Raw genomic sequence first — 19,385 nt, 5'->3', positions numbered from 1 at the left:
GGCACATATGTATTTTGGTAAACTCAATCATGCTCTATGAAATAAGATAAATAATATTTTTCTGTTCGAATGAAATTTGTAGTTAAATTTTTGACCTTACGCGACGACAATAAAACTAATTGAAGAGGACATTCAATGAAAGCATCATTTTATTGATTTAGGATCAACGGGGGTGGGTGGACCGAACCTCTCGGTTAGGACGCCAGAATGTGCGTAGCATCTCAGCTCATAATCTTGCAAGAAAGCTTCAAATTGTCTATCCAGTCTTAATTTGCATGCTTTATACTTTATATTACCGATGGTCTGACATCATAAAACGAGACTGGTTCAAATTTATCACGAATTTTCTGTAGGTATGTAGGTCCCGTATTTTACTCGAAGAGGACAAAAACGCTTTATCACCGCTCATTGTAAAAGAAGACTGAGGAAAATTTTGGAAATCACTTGGGTTGTACAGCGGAATGGCTGCTACCAGTTTACGCGATCAAATGTGTAAAAATACGCAACACTTCTTCAAAACTGCGATGGCCCATACCTCCAGGGGGCCCCCGGCCCATACCTCCCGGCCCCGGGTCTCCCCTAGGTATGTACTTACATGCATGTACTTACATCCTACCTACATTCTTGAATTAAACATCAATAATACCTACTATACGCATATTGCTCTTTGGAACGTCGCTTTCGGTATGGGGATAGGGGATATCATGGGTCTGAGCCAGCTGACACGGGTGACACCCCCTCAGTGGGGTTCTGGCATGGTCTGCGTTGGATCACCCACCACCACAATGAGCGGTTCCTCAAAACCAGCGTAATTGACCGGTGTGAGGCGGCGACGTGAGGCACGCGAGTGTGGGACCGTCCCCACGCCGTGGCGGTTCGGGTCAGGGGAGCAGCCCCCTCCCCGCGCGGCGGGGGGCGGTCGCCCATTCATCCGCGACCCCAGCCCCATGACTGAGGGGTTGACAGAGGGCAAACATTACGTATTTAAACTGGTCAAACAGACGGTGTTCTACGCTAGGGACATCTCGCGGCTGTGATTCACGATACTGCTTCGCCAAACTGCCTTTAGATGGTGGGTCAGTCGGTGTCCGTCTGCTGCTGCCGTGCGCCGAGAATTAGCTCTATAAATTACGATGAATTATACATTCTAGTGTGACGATACCGTCACATTATCATATAGGCCGCGTTTAGATGCAAATGAAGAAACGACTGCGCTGAAAAAATATGTCATTTCATCGAACGCTGAAATGCTCGAAGTGCTCGCTAAAAAATAAACTCGCTAACTGAGCCCTAAAGGTCGGCTGCCGTGTTGCATTGCATTTAAGCCAAAAACGCGGGCTGGGTGTAAGTTGTCGAGAAACAATTTTTGGCCTGAAGTGTTCTCTAAAGTATTATCTACATAGATCCAGGGAACATATTTGCTATCTATGATAGCTTCGGAGATATTGAATCGTAAGTCCTCCGGTGTACCCTGTTTTGCGGCGGCCAACGTGTTAAAAGCTGCTGAACATTTTAACTTTGACCAAAAAACGCGGACACAGTTTTGTCTGTAAGAAAATGACTCTTGTCCTATCGCATTCCACGTGAGCTGAAAATTCAGAAACCAGGGAACATATTTGCTACGACCAGTACTTCTCACGATTCAGACCGAAACGTGGAAAAATAGCCCCAAAACCCTATGGCGGGCACCTCTTCGCGGCGCCCGGCCGCGGGTCGCTAGTTCCCGAAACGACACACCATGGGTCTGCAGCAGTTGGAGTTTTAAAAACAGAAGTTCAGGGCTATATTGCGCTCTTTGTACTATAAAGAGCGCAATCAACATGCACTTCAAAGCAATGTTCCCGGCAAAGCAGGCATGCTCGGTTGTTCCGCGTTTAGGCATAGCAGGCATGACGGGGAGTGATCGTGGATGGATATGTTGGCTCCTAATTGGCGTTACGCTGTGCAGTGTGCGCTGGTCACTTTCAGGGGCATTTCTACAGTAGTGCACGTTTGAGGGATGTCCAACCCTGAAAGGCACGTCTTTATAAATTAGGCTGCATTACGAAAGTCAAATTATTGGGGGTCCGCACCCCGCAGGCCGCGACCCCATGCCGATGGCGGAGCCCCTGGTAATCAGTTTGAATGTAAATCGACATATCGGAAGAAACAGCCAACTGATAGGTGACGCAAGATTTTATCTAACAGTTCCTAATTCCTCTGACTCATGTACCAGAGGGTCTATTAAAATTATTACTTTTTATAAACTTATCATATACCCGCGTAATAAAATTAGTTGTACTGTCTCTACTGCAGAAGACGTAACTGATGGGATACTTGCGCAGCAAAGACATTCAAAGCGCAAGTCTCTGTTTATACCGCATCATAGGTGACCCTCTAATGCAAAAGTCTTACCCATTCAAATCGTAACTGTATCAGTTTTCTACCGATATTAAAAGGCAGATATATTTGGGTTCATAAAGTTGGTTCGACTTGCATATCATTTTCCAGATTTGTATTTTTTTTTACATTTTTCAAAACAGGAAAATGTACATGCTGTAGAGTGAGAAACCAGGCATGTGAACTGCACTTTACGAAAACACTACTTGAGGAAAATAACGGTACTTGCATGTTGCAAGTGGGTCAAAATTGAATTGTTTTTGAACTAGCAGTGCAATTCATTCAGAAATAGTATCACTGAATTAGTTCAAAGCGTATCAGGCTGAGGCGGTCTGACCTCTGAACCGCAAGGTGAATGGAGCCCAATAACGCATCGGCGAGCCGCAGTGCCTCCGGCGAGAGCGCTCGAGTCGGTCCGAGTGCAGTGTGCTGGAAGATGTTTGCCAGAGCATCCTTCATTCCCACTTTGGCTTATAATGTTTTTATGCAAAGGCTTTCAAACAGGAGGTGGTGGGACAGAGTGGATGACACAGTTATATTGGGTGCTCTGCCTTTTCGTCACATGACAAAGCAGGTAAGCTCACACTTCACAAAGTAGGTAACCCACTTATTGGTGGATTTTATAGGGTACCTAGGTAAGCATAAAACCTTATGCTTAAAACCTTATGCTTACCTACTCTATAGCATAAGGTAGATGCCCATACTTTGGCAAGATGTTTTCTGAATCAAGCAAATGCTTTTCACACAAAATTGAAATGTGATAAAATTTCCATTAATGATGACATTTTTGTTTTCTTTGAGATACAAGGTGATTGGGTGGAGCTGCAGATTATGAGCTAAGTTTCCTCATGCCTTTTTTCACAGAAGTTATATATTGTAAAGGAATGTATTTCTCCAGAATGGCCAATGACAGGTTTGATTGACATGCTACTTTTGGATTGACAAGCACAAAGGATGAGTACCTAGGTAGTCACCATAGGTACGTAACGTGGTTCATATTGATGGAGGGAAAATGAACTATGAAGTGCCATTATTAACTTAACAGTTTTTATAATCTTCTCTGTTCCAGCTTGTTGAAGAGGAAGAAATCAAGGCTGTTGTGTCAATGAATGAAGACTATGAGCTTAAGTTCTTATCCAACATGAAAGAGGTAGGTTAAGGTATATCTTCTCTATCATGCTTTTGTGTGATAGGCTAGACTATTATTAGGTCCCATTGCTGTCCCTTCTGCTTATATTTTGCACACTTCTGGATGAGTCCTTGTTTCAAGTTTAATGCTGATAATGTACCCTTTTTCCTAAGAGGGAAGAAAACTGTGCTTGCTGATCAGTAGTCATGGAAGCATATTATGATGATGACCTTATGTCCCAGTGTCTCAAACCTGATAACTGTCAATGGTATTGTCTATCAACAGTACAAAATGATACTATTTATCGATAGTATCATTTTGAAATAGGTACCACCATTGGCTTATACCTACCACAACGCATAACATGCAGCTTGCCAAAGTTGTCTGGACAATTTGATGCCTTTTTCTTTGGTTTGTTGCTGCTCTGTCCTAAATTCTCCAATGAACTATGTGATTGCCATTTGACTGCCACTTTGGTGATTTGCAAACTTCTCTCATATTGTTCATCATTGAGCCATCATCATTGATTAACTGATCGCCATAAGACTAGCTCCAGAAATTCAACAAATGCAGATTAGCACACAGTCTAGCTCTCTTACATCCATGACACTGTCTCCTCAAGCCACAAGCACATGAACACTGGGTTGTAACCCAAGCCTGGAGGGACTTACACTGTGTGCTTTCTGGGGTTTCCTCTAGTTCAGGGTTCAAAGCTTAACACCTGCTCTATTCTGCTCGTGCCTCATTAATCCCTCATGTGTGTGCTTAATCATTATGCACAGCTACCTTTGGCATGAATACACTGAGGCAAGGCGATACAAGCAGTGTCCCAAAATTGAGTTTTGTCTTGGGTGTCAGAGGGGAAAATTACCCACCAAAAAGAGGGGAGAGAGTGGAAAACTGCTGATTCGATTAGATCAAAAAGGAGTGAGAAATGACAAAAAGCATGCATTTTATTCTAGGGTGTAGAATGTTTGATGCTAACTGGGCATCCACACAACTGTCTTTCTATAGGTAAAAAATCAATGTTTTCTTGGTTGGGACTTGGGAGTGGAAAATTGTTCTTAAAAATGGTGGTGAGAGTGGAAAATGAATTTCATTTGGATGTCGTTTCCCACCCAAATAGACAAATTTTGGGACATTGAATACAAGTTGGCTGAAATCGCCGAGCTTAGTGTGTTTGAAGAACATTCCAAGTTCGATGGTCAAATACCTGTACACTCTAAACAGAACATGCTCAGAGTCTCTGGACATGTGTGTAAAGTATTTTAAACAAACTGGCAGAGTCATAAAAATGAGCTTGGAAAAAGGAACTCACTAAGAACGAAGTCTTTGTAGAGGAGTGTTCTGAGGTGTCAGAAGCACAACCACACCAATCACCATATTGCCAATCAGCGATGTTTTCAGCTGATACACAAGTTCAATTCTGTGCTACCAACTGAGCTACCCAGATATCTCAGCTAAACCAGGTGACCGTATAAGTGTAAGTGGGCCCTGCCGCAACGACAGAAATAGGCGGTACGTACACGGCGTGGATCTTTTGTTACCTGGAGCCATCCTATTGACAGGATTGGGCGGCACACGGCGTGGACTTTCTCCAGCTGAGCACCACCGACATTTTCGTGGCGCCGTGTCAGGAGAAGATGCGGCTGGGCGTGGACTTTATCGACCATCACCGGGCCGCCGGTAACACCGTCTACGTCCACTGCAAGGCGGGCAGGACGCGCAGCGCTACGCTGGTCGGGTGTTATCTCATGCAGGTGAGTTTCCGTCTCCGACAGCAGCAATGGCGGGTGGCTCACAGGGCGGGTGTGACACGTGCTGTGGGCTAAGTGTGCCAATTATAAGTATAAACGTGATTCATCTTTTTATCTCAATTAGAAACAAGAATGAAAAGCATCAAATGTGTGGCCACAGTAGCTAGCTTTCATACGCCCGTTAACCCGGCAGGCGGTGGGCCTACCAGCCACCTTCCGCGCGGTGGGGGGGGGGGGGCACTTTTTTGCCCCCCCCGTATCTCCGAAACTACTGGACGGATCCGGAAAATTCAAACGGCGTTCGATAGCCCTGTCAAATTTGTTGAGGGAAACCAAATTTCATTGACCTCGGGGTCACCGATGACGTCACAGGTCAGGTCAAAGATAAATTTTTTTTCACCGTTCACGGGGCTTCTAGGGAAAGCGCTATAACACCGAGTAAAACGCATTTTGTCGAAAATCAGCGATAAGGCGTCAGTTGTCTAGTACATATGTTGCTATTAGAGGTCACTGGTCATACCAGGTCAGGTCACAGGTCAGGTCACCAAAGGTCACCAAGGGTCACCAAATGAGCCCAGCTTTACTAAGGTTATGCGATGCATGTTTTATGGCCAGTTTTTCATTTCCAACTAAATGGTGTTGGTTATAAGACCATCAGGTACGGTTTAGGTCACTTTCTGGTGGAGGTCAGGTCAAGGTCAGGTCAAAAAAGGTCAAATTTCAAAGTTGATATTTTTGCATAAAATGGGTATCGATTCGATGCAGCTTGTCACGGGGAGTCTAATGGTGGTCTTTGTTTTGCGCTACGAGGTCTAGAATTGCTAAAAATTGAGTTTGAAAATTTGACGTCATCAATTTTGAACAGTTTTTTTGCTATAACTTGGCCAAAAAAAGAGGTATCGATCTCAATTTTGGTATGTAGATAGAAGGCGGTAGGGGCTATCACATATATTCCGGTTTTTTCGAAATTCAAAAAACTTTTTGGATTTTTTGGCTATTATATTCAAAAAATCTATTTTTTTATTTTTGGGGGTCAAAACCCAAAAAATTCGAAAAACCGAAATAGCAGTTTTGTAGCCCTCTTAATTCCATACCTTTTATGTCTGAAACATTTTTCTTCATCTCTAAAGCTGTAGGCCTGACAGCTCTTCCCGCGAAACTTTTTTTTGGGTCGAAAATGGCAAAAATGACGTCACTCTGACGTCATTAGCGGCCAACCTATCATAGCCTTTGGAAAAAATTTTGATCACCATGTGCGCTAGCTGCTCCCGGGAGGGTACTGAAAGTTTGGTGACGATCGGCGCAGCGGTTCTCGAGATATATCGAAAAAACTAAAGGGGGGGGGGGCAAAAAAATGCCCCCCCACCGCCTGGGAGGTTAACGAAACATTCGAAATACAGGAAGTCGCACTTTCTTGAATAAATTCACCGATATCATACCATCGGAACCGTTCTTACCACTAACTCGACTGGTTTCCGACAGCGCCACGGCTGGACCCCGGAACGGGCTGTGGAGTTAATAAAGGAGGCCCGGCCGCACATCCTGCTGGGGCCCAAACAGTGGAGCGCACTGCACCAGTACGCCCAGTGGCAGCAGCAGCAGCAGCAGCAGGCGGCGGGCGGGAGCGGCTCTGGAACCGAGTCAGTGCGCTGAGACAGCCGCGGCAGCCCGTGCCGGCGAGGAGCGGCCGCTGGCTGTCGTCGGCGTGGGCGAGTGTCTCGTTGAGTGGTGTAGATGGAACACAGATGTTCTCACACCACAGTGGCATTGCCACAGGGTTGGTTTGATGGCGTCGTGGGACCGATCTGACTTGCATACTTCTCTTTTTCTTTGCATAGTCCACCGCTAAAGTGATGTGAGGTGTCAGTCTCAGTAGTGGTGAAGCTTTGCACCTGTAGTGTAACTTAGGAACTATTGGTCAGACTACAATGAAACTTGGAATGTATCTTGCAAGTACCATCATCCTTGCAGCTGCAAGCTCATCTTTTGCTGTCCTAGTTAGCTGGATCACTCAGTTTTTAAAAATCGTCAGTCAAAGCCGTCTATTGAGATTGGCAGAACCTCACGTTACTTTAGCTGTGCGCTGTATGTACCTTCCGTGTTGACAGTGATCGGGATGTCACCGTTGCATCAACATTCTCTGAGCACTCGACAATTCATCGAAACGATTGATCCGAAACATAGGTGGAGGTTTGTGCCGAGCTGGGGGTGCCCGAGCTCTCCCAATCCCATGCTGGCTTGGCTTTGGAGCCGCAACAGACGGTTGAGGCCAAGATCACCATCAATGCGGCGGATTTGGTTCGCCCGGGCACCCCGGCCAGCTCGGCACAAAGTTCCACCAATTATCCGAAACGTTGCAGATGAGCAGGTGCCTGGATGTAATATTCTTTGGTGAAATTGCTGAATGCGAAAGCAGTTAGAACAACTCGATAGCTGATGTATGTTCCATGACTGAGAGACGAAACAGGGACTTATTTATTTTGTATTTATTAAACATCGTGAAATGCTGATTTTATGGTATGCACATCATATGACGTGTACATTCTCATGTTCCCTGCAATACTCGATGAAGTGCCCTTAGCTGCGCTGTGGAGTGCGACCAGCACGAAAACCAATTACCTCTGCTGGTGTGCGAGTTTTAAACCGTTGAAAATGGCATTGAGGGCGCCTACAGCAGCGCTTTTAACAGATATTGTATGTGTGTTGTGTAAGCTTGCTGTTCTAGTACTTGACTCAGACCCACCTATGCAGCCATCAGTATTGGACGCCGGGCTGACAGGACTGTTAACTTGTTTATCACCTGGCATCGGTAGTTATGCAGGCATTCTAGGATAAGGCAATGCTACAAATTGAAAAAGAAACATCGATGGACGGTGAACTTTAATCTGGTAACCTATTTCGAAAGTGTTCGTCACCATCCTGCAATCGACAGTACCTCCTGGGGTCGGCCTTAGACGAAGCCGCCGTGTTACGACACAAATCAAATTCAACAGTCAGGGTGGCCAGTGGTGATGCGATCGCTAGTCTGCACAGTGCACATATATAGCAGTCATTGAGTGCAGCGCCGATAATATCGACCGACTGTGCCTCCGGCCGGGGTCTAGGGCGACAGGTCACGATGGGTCGCGCGTGGCCCTTGGTGGCACAGGGTCGCCACACCCCAGGGCGGTGTTTCACGGCCGCTGCTATCACGCTGCCAGCGCATTTCGCGAGCGGACGTCACAGGTTGTGGTCAAGTCATTCATGTTGGAACGTCCGAGTTAGTTGATGTCTCATTGAAAACCCAATTTGACACGTGTGCTGGCAGCGTGCTAGGAGCGGCCGTGAAACATGGCCCAGCATGACAGGGGGGTCGTGTCGTATTATGAATTCTCCCAACTGCGTATGTGCGGACTTTCGGATCGTCGCTGTTACGGTTATCGACGTTAGCTTGTTCAATAGGGTAAAAGAAGCGCGTGTTGTCTGTTTGAATGTGCAAACATAAGCCAGTTTATGGAAGCGTTGGTGATGTACTGGAAATTTATACCTGTCGGGGCAAATCGCCATGGTGCCGGGGTCTTCTGCTTTGTAATACATTTCTGAAGTAAACCCGTTGTGTGTCGACCGTCGAGGCGGCTTAAAAGATGGAAGCTTCGCGAACACGTTTGTGATATGTATGTACAGGGACCCGCAGTTGCTACTGTACACATATATTACCAATTTAGAATTGCGCTATTATTTGCTAAGTGCTGGCCATTGGAGAAAGGAAATGTAGTGCAAAGTATGGAGGAATAACACATGTTTGCTCATAGGACGTATGTTTTGTATAATTCCTCTTACCGCAACAGATATTCTTCCAAAACTACAATCGTGCTATTTTTCCGCGCCGGTTGCCTCCCCAGAGCCCGTCCTTGGTATCGCCTATAGCTTCCGTTCCCGCTACGTGAATGAAAGTCACGTGACTACTACAGGTTTGCGCTCAGTACTAACACACCTAGCCCGAGAGCCGGTCCGTAGCGGGGAGGGGTAGAACGCCAGAGCTCCAGCGCAGTGGAGGTGGTGGTGGCCCGTATCATAAAGAGGCAACCGTAAGCAGAACTACAATTGCCGCAGTATAAGACTATGATCAAGTTTTCTTTAGATGTATTGATTGACAAGAAATTGCAATGCTTATCCGATATGATAAAACGGTGTCCAAGGCCTTGGAAGAACTATAAAACATATTCAGCAACGTATAAATTTCTGATACAGGACATGACCTTTCACCTTGCCTCCGGGGAGGACCGCTCAGGAAGCCACATACCGAACGAATCGAGGCCTCGCAGCGCGGCGGCAGAGGAGGTGGATAAACCATCGCCAGATCTTTCGGTTACTATCCCCGCGTTCGACGTCTCTCGGACGACGAAGATTCTACGTCGTCCGGCCAATCCCGTCCAAGGTCAGCGGGGGCTCGGCTGCGGTTGTGGAATGTGATTGGCCGGACGGCGTAGAATCTTCGCCGTCCGGGAGACATCGAACGCGGGTATGTTTCCAGAAGAAGGAGGGGGGGGGGGGGGGTGGAGGGTGAGGGCTGTTTTCAACCCATTCACCAATCGTTTCCTTATTAACTTATAGCTTACCGAAAAATGCAACACAATGGTGGCCGTCACGAGATGTAGCGAAGAGTGCGTCAGCCACACCGGTTTTGAGTAAACTTTAAGCATTGGAATTCAGGCCAGTGATCCTGAAGCATTATTTTATTTTTGTCGTGCATAAGCTGGGATGACGTGGTTCAAGTTAATTGCGAAGAAACGGTTTTAGTTTCAGAACATTTATGAGGCTAGTCGCGCCAAATAGTATACGTTTGTTGCAAAATGTCAAATAGAATGTTGACGTGCTATCCAGATGATGGAATTTATTTGACACAAGAAGTCAAAAAGTGGCATCGTTAGTCATCTTGCATACCTATAAATCGATTCGTCATCTTGGTTTGAGCTCAATAGTTCTTTTCGCGGATGATCGGTTTCGTTTTCTTTCTTTTTTTGGGGGGGACAGATTATGAGCCAGGAACCACCCTCCCCAGTCCCCCAAACAATTGTTGACAAATACTGTGATGGCCTAAAAAAATGCCCTCAATTGTGTTACTTAGGGGAAAATGAGGTAAGTTGAGCCGCTTTTTGTTTTCGTGAGCTACAGGCTAACCTGATCATTTTTCTGCGTTTACGGGTTGGACGGACAGGTTGGTGATTTGCGCATGTAATGGTGGCCAGAAATGTTTCATACCGCTTATTTTTGTACTGAAAAGGCTACGTCCAAAATCATCTTGCACGTTGCTCATCTTACCCCATGGGCGGGGTAAGCTGAGACACGTCGTGGGGAAAGTTGAGCATGGATAGAAAAAGCGAACCTTTTCTTTTCCCAGGCGCGGCGAAGAGTGGGCTCTTTTATTTACTCCATGGCATAGATACTTATGGCAAAGTTGTTTTCCTCCATCAAAAAGTGACTGTTTTAAGCCTTTCAATAGTTCGTCAATTTTCTATCACGGAAGAAATCATTTTATCCTTCAGATAATCTGCAAATCACTTACAACTTGTGTAATCAACAAAGAAAAACAATTTGCTACCATTTTTATTCAGCAGAAACAAGCGCAGCTCAGTTTGGTTTTCGACAGCGGAGACAACAATGGCTTATCCGGCTCATCTTCCCCCAGGTGAAAATGGCTCATCTTGCCCCACCCGTGGCCATTTTCGATTAATGACACCCGCTAAGGAAAATAACCATGCACCGCAGATAACAACCATCTCATTTTAAAGGCAAAACATGTCTTAGTTATCAGGGGCGATACCACATGTTACCGGGTGCTGAGCGTGAGAACGTTGCCGTCTCACGTGAAAGACTGCAGCATCGTAAGCGAACGGCACATGGAAGCTCAAGTCAATTAGCGCCATAGGAGCTGAGAAACAAAGGGTGGCTAAACTTGCCCCTTGGCTCATCTTACCTCACTCTCCCCTATTTGGGGCTCTCAACTTTGATTTGTTAAAGTTGCTTGTCTGTTCATTATAAAAGCTGTCAAATTTGCCGTATCATTACACTTTTATTGAATTTGTATTTCACACTTATCTAAAATGAACAATTTTGTCACTGGCTTCTTTTATGAATGGAATTGGATGGTCGCATGAATGACGAATGAATAGCTCCATTTGAGCATCAGCTTAAATCAATCCTAAAATTTAATCTACCAGTCTGCAACGAAAAGGTTTAAAAACCAGTGCAAGTTAGGTGCAGTTTCTAATCTATGCCGTTTTTTTATTAAGTGTCTCATAGCTCCTTAATCTTGAGCCGCTTCTCTTACGATTCATTTTATGTGGTGCTTACATTGTTCAAGAAGTAGTATTCGAGCTCGTTGGTCTTAAAAACTGCTATCGAAGTAAATTTAAGTGTTTCGGGCTTCGGCACTTAAAAACCAATCGATATTTAACCCTCACCCACTTAGGCATTTCTTTTCAGCGTCTTATATGTAGCGGAGGGGCGTAGAAACCCTCAGCCATTCATGAATAGCCAGAGCTTCGCTGAAAAATAAAAAAGAGCGAGCTGCTCGTGACGAGAGAAATCCGATGATTTGAGGGCCCTGGTCATCGCTGACGAGAGAAAGCCAATTATTTTTTATGTCCTGGTCAATGCTGAGATCCTAGGTCACTGGTTGACCTCCCAGATCAGGTTAATAACCCAAAAGCACGGAAAATTGGGTCCTGCTAGAATTTCTACAAGTGAAGTTTGCTGGGACTTGGCTTGCTTCTGACTTCGAATTTGCACTTGCTTTGATTAAAGATGATGTATCAAAGCATTTGGGGTAGGACGGGTCACGCCAGATCACCCATTAGGCGTTCTGCCGGCTATCCATTGAATGTTAACCAGCACTTACAGCCTTGCAACATATTGCATAGGCACTATAACTGATACCTAAGTATGCCTAGTTTTCAAATGCTAAAATGAGTGCTAAATTTCAAACCAACACTTCCTAAAAACCACAGTAAAAAGGTGTAAATTTAAGGAAGTTAACCGAGATCATTTCAAGTAAATGACCTTAACCTGAGTTTCACGTGACCTTGGCACCCACAACAATCAATGAGACAAACATTAGATAGTATATTTCACATGTTGTCACGTTGCTTATCACGAAACGACTATGGAAACACACAGATGTGCGCTGACTTTCAATTGCTATTCTGGCCTGACATGATCTTGAGAAAAATAATCACAGGTGAAAGGTAATTTGGTTCAGGGATATAAAATTCTCAGACAAGATGCAAAAATTATCAGGGCTATTTAATTTTCCGGGAAGTTGTAAACTTGATTAACTCCAGGGCACCAAAGAATCGTCGCAATCCTTCGCTTTGCCGCGATTTATTGGTGAAAAACAGGGGGCGCGGTCTACCTACCTCTACTTATATGTGTGGTGAGGGCTAATATTCATTTTATCTGTGTTATTAATATGCAACAATTACTACATGAACTGAGACCAGTCCATATGGGTATGTTTTTCTCACGGACAATGACAATATAAAAACAATGCGAATAAAACCAAACGTTTCGGACAACAACGTGCCTTCGTCAGTGGAGAAAAATAAGTGTATAGGTTTAACATCGATGAGAACTATATGCGGCACCGTCTCGTTCTGGCCAGCCGGGTTGCCGATAAAATACACAAATGTTTATAAGCTTCCATGATGTGCTTAAAAAACTGCTGAAAATATATCTTTAAAAACAAAACAAAAATAACTACTTCATCGATTTTATCGAAAGAAAACATATATGCCTAATTACTTATTTCTTGCCACTGACGGAGGCACTTTTTTGTGCGAAACGTCTGTTTTATTCGTATTATTATTGTATTGTCATTCCCTGTGAGAAAAAAGGATAACTCATCAGTTAGTAACCATAACAGCGAAACGGCTTAATGTAACACAATTCACATGTGTATACGAAACCTCTAAGTCCCTAAAAATAATCCTATTTACAAATTTTAAAAAGACAGCTTAGGCACATAATTTTTTCTGCATTAAAGGAAATAGTTCACATTTTAACATGGGTTTTGAACTGGAATAGCAGTTCCGTAGCTTGGGCTGAGACGAGCATAAATCAGGAGCTTTTACAGCCCAACGATCACCCTAGGCAAAGATATTCTATTTCTCGTCCCGAAAAATGTGTCTTGCGTTGAGGATGTGTGCCTTGCATATATTCGCATCCAGTATGAAACGAGCATGGGTCCCGAAAATTCTTCAGAAACTAGAGAAATTATCTACGAGAACTCTAGAGAAATTCGCTCCAGTGAGGCGCTCCAGTAACAAAAGCACGAGCAGATGCGTATTTACAAATTGCAACCGAGCTCCGCCGTAGGGTATTTTATTTCCGCCGTAGTGTATTTCACTTGGGGGATTTTCTACCATACATCTGCCTGAGCTTAGGGCAATTACAATTTGTCGGCGACGTTAAAAAATGATTCACTTTTTTTTCGCAGTATAGGATGTCGCATGTGCATATTTCTCTGCCTTTTTGGGTGCGCTTTATCGGTTTTTCGTGAGTAACTCGCGTAAAAACCGTCCGATCGCGACGAAACTTTCAATGCCCCCGATTTTATCAATTTTACACCTACCCTGAAAATTTCATGACCCTGACCCAAATGAACTTTCACCTGTGACCTATTTCTCGAGACCATGTTTGGCCCAAATCGCGATTCGGCGTATGTCGGCTCGCATTAGCCGCGCGGTTGCAGTCTTCACCTGGCTTCAAACGTTGAAACATGTGATTTGATGCTGGTCCCATGCATTAGGGTGGGTGTCAAGGTCACCGGAAGGTCAGGTCAGCTCAATGACCTTTGATGACCTCGGTTCCTTTTTCGAGTTTTACATGTTTTTAGGCTAGTTTTTGGAGCTGATTTAGAATTTAGCAACCATTTGAACATTACAGGGGGTGTAACGAACTTATCCGGACACCTTTTCCCGCTGTAATTAAAAAGCAAAACAATCTGGTACTTTTTCTTTTAACTAAGCTTGTAGCCACCTTTCATAAAAACACAGTGGTGAATGTTCTGGAGCATTTCAGCCAACGAATTCTCCAGCACACTGGCTTTGATGCAGACCAATGCCGTCGAAACCTGTGCCTGCAGTTGAGCAGTGCTTATGGCGGGTGGCTCTTCATATACCTCCTGCTGAACAAGAGCCCACAGGTTTTCGATTGAATTGGGATCGCGACTTTTTCCAAGTCATAAGCGTTAGCCCAGAATGATTGAAGGCTCTATCGGCATCACTTTCCGTTCTTTTAGGGAGTAGCGCGCCGCCCCGCATGAAGACAGCGTGGCTTGAATCAGGCATCAGTGCGCGTTCAGAAATCGTTCAGGCATCTATGCCGTCTGGTTGAGCGCCTCCAATCATGCTCCACCACCTTCCATGGAAAAGCTCCACCCTGGCCTATGGGGCAAAATATAAGGGACAAAAACACAAAACAAGACAGATAAAAACAAAGCAAAATTAACTCATTACCTAATGAAGCTCAGGCTGGAGCAAATACATGGGTAATAGGTATATATGTCAAATTAGAATGAAATATTAAAATCAACCTGACCAGGCCTTATGGTCTGACCTGGTCCCAACCACCTTACTTCGCCTAACTTAACCCAATTCAACCTAGCCTACCACAACACCTGCAGAGGTACCTTCCTGGAAAAATGACGCCCAGGGAGGTGACTGTCCAACTTATTGGAATACTACCATGATTGCTTGTCAAAATGTGTGTCATCATGCTCTTGTTTGACAAGTGATGTATAATAAATGTAATATTCAATAATTATCTCCTGACTGTTGACTGTTGAGTGGTCAAAATATTCAAATAATCAGGGTACAATATGCTGTGCATAGTGCACACTAATCATGTTGTTTTAGTGTAGGCCCTCTGCACATTGTTGTGTGCACTGCTATGTGCATTGTGCACCTTAAAGGGACCCTCCCACCTTCAAAAAAGTTAATGAATTGGCATAAAAGTGATGTAGCGTGAATCACAAAGAGCGAAAATGAACATCTACCAAATTTTACCGGAAAATATTCACCCGTTTTCGAGATATAAGACTTTTATTTTTGTTTACTTTTTGGGAAATCCGCTGTTTCTATGACGTCACATAAAGGTTTTCTTTACGTCGGCATTTGGAAGCAATAGTTCGGTATCAAAGTGCGACAAATATTGCGCGAATGATGCGTTTATCTTATCAAGGTCAATATATGATGGCCAATAAAGGATTCCAGGACAATTCTTATGGCATTTCTTCGTATCGCAATTCTTCGTCTGCAAATCTTCGTCAGGGCATTTATTCGTACCTATCGCATTACTTTGTCTCGCACCAGGGTATATGAAAATCGGCTCGCATTTCTTCTTCAACGCAAATATATGCAAGAGTAAGCATTGAGGGACAAATAAATGCACCGACGAAGATTTGTAGACGAAGAAATGCGGACGAAAAATTGTGCTACGAAGAAATGTCATGCGAGGATTCGTTCGGGTACCATAACATTTATGTGATTTCAAAGTCAAGGTTCACAGCTGATCTGCTAAATCAAGCCAAGAATCCAAACTATCAAAAAACTATAAATATTTGTTTGTCTGTCACAGAGGTCTCAAGCAATATAAGGTTGACATATGTTGAATCAAAAATCTACTGCCACAACTCACATCTCCTGCCTTAGTTTATCATTGTTGTTTTAACTTGCTTTCAAGAGAAACAGAAGCCAGTATCTGATATCACTTCAGATGATTGTTTCAAGATCTGAGTTCAAATGGAAATAAAAGCAAGATCAAGATGAAACAGGGATTATTGCTGTTAAAGTAGTTTGGCCATGATACAACAAGCACATAAATCATTAGCCAAATCAAATACTGGTTGGTTTGTCAAGATGTTTGTTGTCTGTCGTCTGTCGAGCTGCTATGAACACTGAACGCTCTCACTCTTACTTTAAAGAGAGTAGTTTAAGTTGAATGGTAGTGAGCTGTAATTAGACAAAGCAGCTATTCAGTGCTCACATCAAGCCAGGCTAGGAAATGGCATCAACTGTGGTGGGAGGAAGCAGGTTCGGCAGCCCTATGTTGTAAACTTCTGTTATGTCTTGTGTTTGATCAACTCATGTTTTCTGCTCTGTTTTGTGCAGTGATAGTAGCAGGTAACTGCATGCTTGTCAAATTATGTGAATAAACGAATTCATAACATTGCATTTTTCTCTCCATGCAAGGAACAAGTAAGATGTTGTAGAAAATGTAATAGAGGGCTGCATTGCTGATTTTGCACTTTATCAGAGCTTTATTTAGAATTGCTTTCCTGAAAGCTACACACAGGCCACAGTGCTGAAATTCACAATGTCATAGCTTTTGGCAGAAAAAAGAAAAGACTTACCTAGGTAAAATTGGCTGAAAGTATGGCAGAGCAGGTCTTGATGCGTATGCCCATCCGTGTGCTTGCCGAAGCCGAACTGACTGCAACACATTTAACTCTGACCCACCATGGTGGCTGGCATATCCTGAACTTTCACCACTCTAAACAAGACAACTTTCAGCCCTCAGCATTGTATTAAAACACTGCACAAAACACTCAAAATTTGTTTCAGTGCCATCCACGGACAACATCAGTCGCCATTCACCAGGCCAGTAAAAACAGAATAGATAATAGCTTCAAACCCATGTAGTCAGAGTTACTAGGTCTGCACCTCAAAACAAAATCCAGGTGACATTCACCACGCCAGTAAAAAACAGGTACTTAGGTAACGTAACAGCTTCAAATCTGGTAACATGTTGGTCGGACTTTACACTACCATATTTACATGGAATAATATGATACCAAACAATAGTGCAACCATTCTGGACAACAAAATTGTATGATAAAATTAATTTAGAATACTCTGGCAGCATGATTTACGAGCACAGGCAGGTGTTACCTACCAGCCTTCTCAATGCTCGTAAAACCAACATTGTAGTTTTGATTTTACCTTACATGATAACACACTTGGCTGCAATGGCACATTTAATTTAATACTGTGAAAAGTCCAGTTATAACCACTTCACAAGCACAATTGCACCTCATGCCGACATCCTTTTCCAAAGACAGTCAGCAGCGTCTTTCGTCAAAACTGGAAGATCAATCCCCTTTCAACTGTTAACATCAAAAATATTTCTTCATGGTGTGATCTCCTATGGAAACCTTGCGGGAAAAGAATTAATGTCAATTGTCAGCTCTTCAAATTTCTTTGGACTTTAACTTGCAGTACCATATCCAGTTTGCTTTGATATTTTGTTTTTTATTCCATGTTGAAGTTGAACACCAAGCTCCAGATATAGCAGGCAGCTTGATCATCTTCGGCCTTGGTATAATATCAGTCCAAGTTCCAGTGGTGGGTATCTTCTAATATTCAAATTAAAATGAAAAGCAATAGGCTTTCTCATCGCCGACGACGGATTTCACGTTGATAAGAAAGGGAGCTCAAGGTCAGCAAAACTCGGGTTCAAGGAATGGCGGGCGTTGAAATGACTGCTGACGTCATCAAAAAACCGCTAATGGTTAAGAGATAGGGACTAAGCTGGTCCCACCCTGCAAGTAAAGGGAAGAAATTTCTTGAACACCATAAAGCTGCGGGGGTTGCGACCAGGATAAATGGTGGTTTCTGAGCCTGGCCGCAAACTTGGCTATCTCAACTCAAAACTAATGTTAAGGTGGGATGGTCCCTTTAAGTAAAAAAGTGACTGGTGGTACATGACAAAAGGTTGTGCAACTGTGAAGTTCATGCCCTTGGTCAAGCTGGTGCCAAATGCCTATAGCTATAGCAGGATCAGTGAGGGTTGTAGACATGCCACATACATTGTGCAATTTGAAGATATTGGCACAAAGTTCATCCGTAGTTACTATGCTTAACACCTAGTGTAAGAAGCGACATAAATGCCCAGATGATAAAACTCTCTGGTCAACATCACACAAATTTATTGACATACTTTGCAGGTAGGTACATATTTACATTCATGGCAATTAATACTTTCAATTTGATTCAGAAACTAGTTGCTAGTAAGCTTGCATTTTTGTAGGTACAACAACGACCATATATTAAGTCATAAAAAACCTTCTCATAGCATTCATCACATACCTTTTTACCGAACAAGTACCTAGCTACCATGCAATGATTCTTAATTTTTTTCGCAATCCATCTATATCTCAACTGACACAATGAATTTGAAATACCCTAACAAAACCTATAACTGTACATAAGAAGAATGCAATACTACAAGAACTATGAATTTCTGAAGTTATTCTCACATGCTGCAATGTTGAAACTCTACTTTTGTTGTCCATTTCCACGTTTGATTGAGCCATCATATCAAACTGTTTTCGTTCTTCAGTCACAAGCTTTCACACAAATCTTGAATTTTTATGCATCATCTTGAACCATGCTCCAGTCTTTCCAACAAGGTACTATGTAACATCAAAGCAATTTTGATTTGTTACAACAGCTTCAGATCATGATAGGCTTAAGGTTTGTTACACCATTTGCCAGACAAATATCTACAAAATGTGTATCAATTCCCAAACTAAGTAATTGATCATATCAGTATTTGCAGTTTCCACAAAATGTTTCATAATACTATTCTATGTTTATATAAAGAAACTCAAATAATCCACAAATTGTTATTGAAGCACTCCCACTTCAAGAGTTCACAGCAATAACAATACAAAGAAGCAAACAAACATTGCGCCAGATTTCGTATGAAACGCGCCATCGTCATGAAGTTTCTACCACAGACGGTAGTTCAACCGCAGCCGTAGTGCAAAAACCCCTGCCCACCTTACCCCACGGCGGAGCTCGGTTGCAATTTGTAAATACGCCGAGCAGATCGCCCAAATGCCGGTGGCCGCGATAATTTCTCTAGTTTCTGAAGAATTTTCGGGACCCATGCTCTTTTCATACTGGATCGCGTGTGCCTTACAGAAACTGAAAAGTTCTTCCTATATTAAAAATATAGGAAATAATCTTTTGTTGTAAAAAGGTTTTAGTTTCTTTGCTGATCATTTTGAACATAAAAATCACAAATCCATTGCAAAAAAAAAATAATTTCGTGAAAGTGAACTATTTCCTTTAAGA

The 19,385-nt window shown here is 43.3% G+C and overlaps 1 protein-coding gene across 1 annotated transcript; it reads left to right on the top strand.

The window, feature by feature from the left end:
• The first annotated feature begins 2,576 nt into the window (after nt 1-2,576).
• LOC122364732 (phosphatidylglycerophosphatase and protein-tyrosine phosphatase 1-like) lies at nt 2,577-8,853 on the top strand. Its single transcript, XM_043335417.1, has 4 exons — nt 2,577-2,600; nt 3,449-3,529; nt 5,077-5,268; nt 6,748-8,853. Exons 2-4 carry the CDS (start codon nt 3,485-3,487, stop codon nt 6,916-6,918), a joined length of 408 nt encoding a protein of 135 aa, XP_043191352.1. The 5' UTR covers nt 2,577-2,600; nt 3,449-3,484; the 3' UTR covers nt 6,919-8,853.
• Nucleotides 8,854-19,385: the final 10,532 nt, after the last annotated feature.

Source organism: Amphibalanus amphitrite, unplaced genomic scaffold (genome assembly GCF_019059575.1).
Source record: "Amphibalanus amphitrite isolate SeventyFive unplaced genomic scaffold, NRLGWU_Aamphi_draft 000694F_arrow, whole genome shotgun sequence".
Lineage (NCBI taxonomy): Eukaryota > Metazoa > Arthropoda > Thecostraca > Balanomorpha > Balanidae > Amphibalanus > Amphibalanus amphitrite.
Note: the sequence above shows the minus strand (reverse complement) of the source record. Positions and strands in the feature narration are given on the sequence as shown.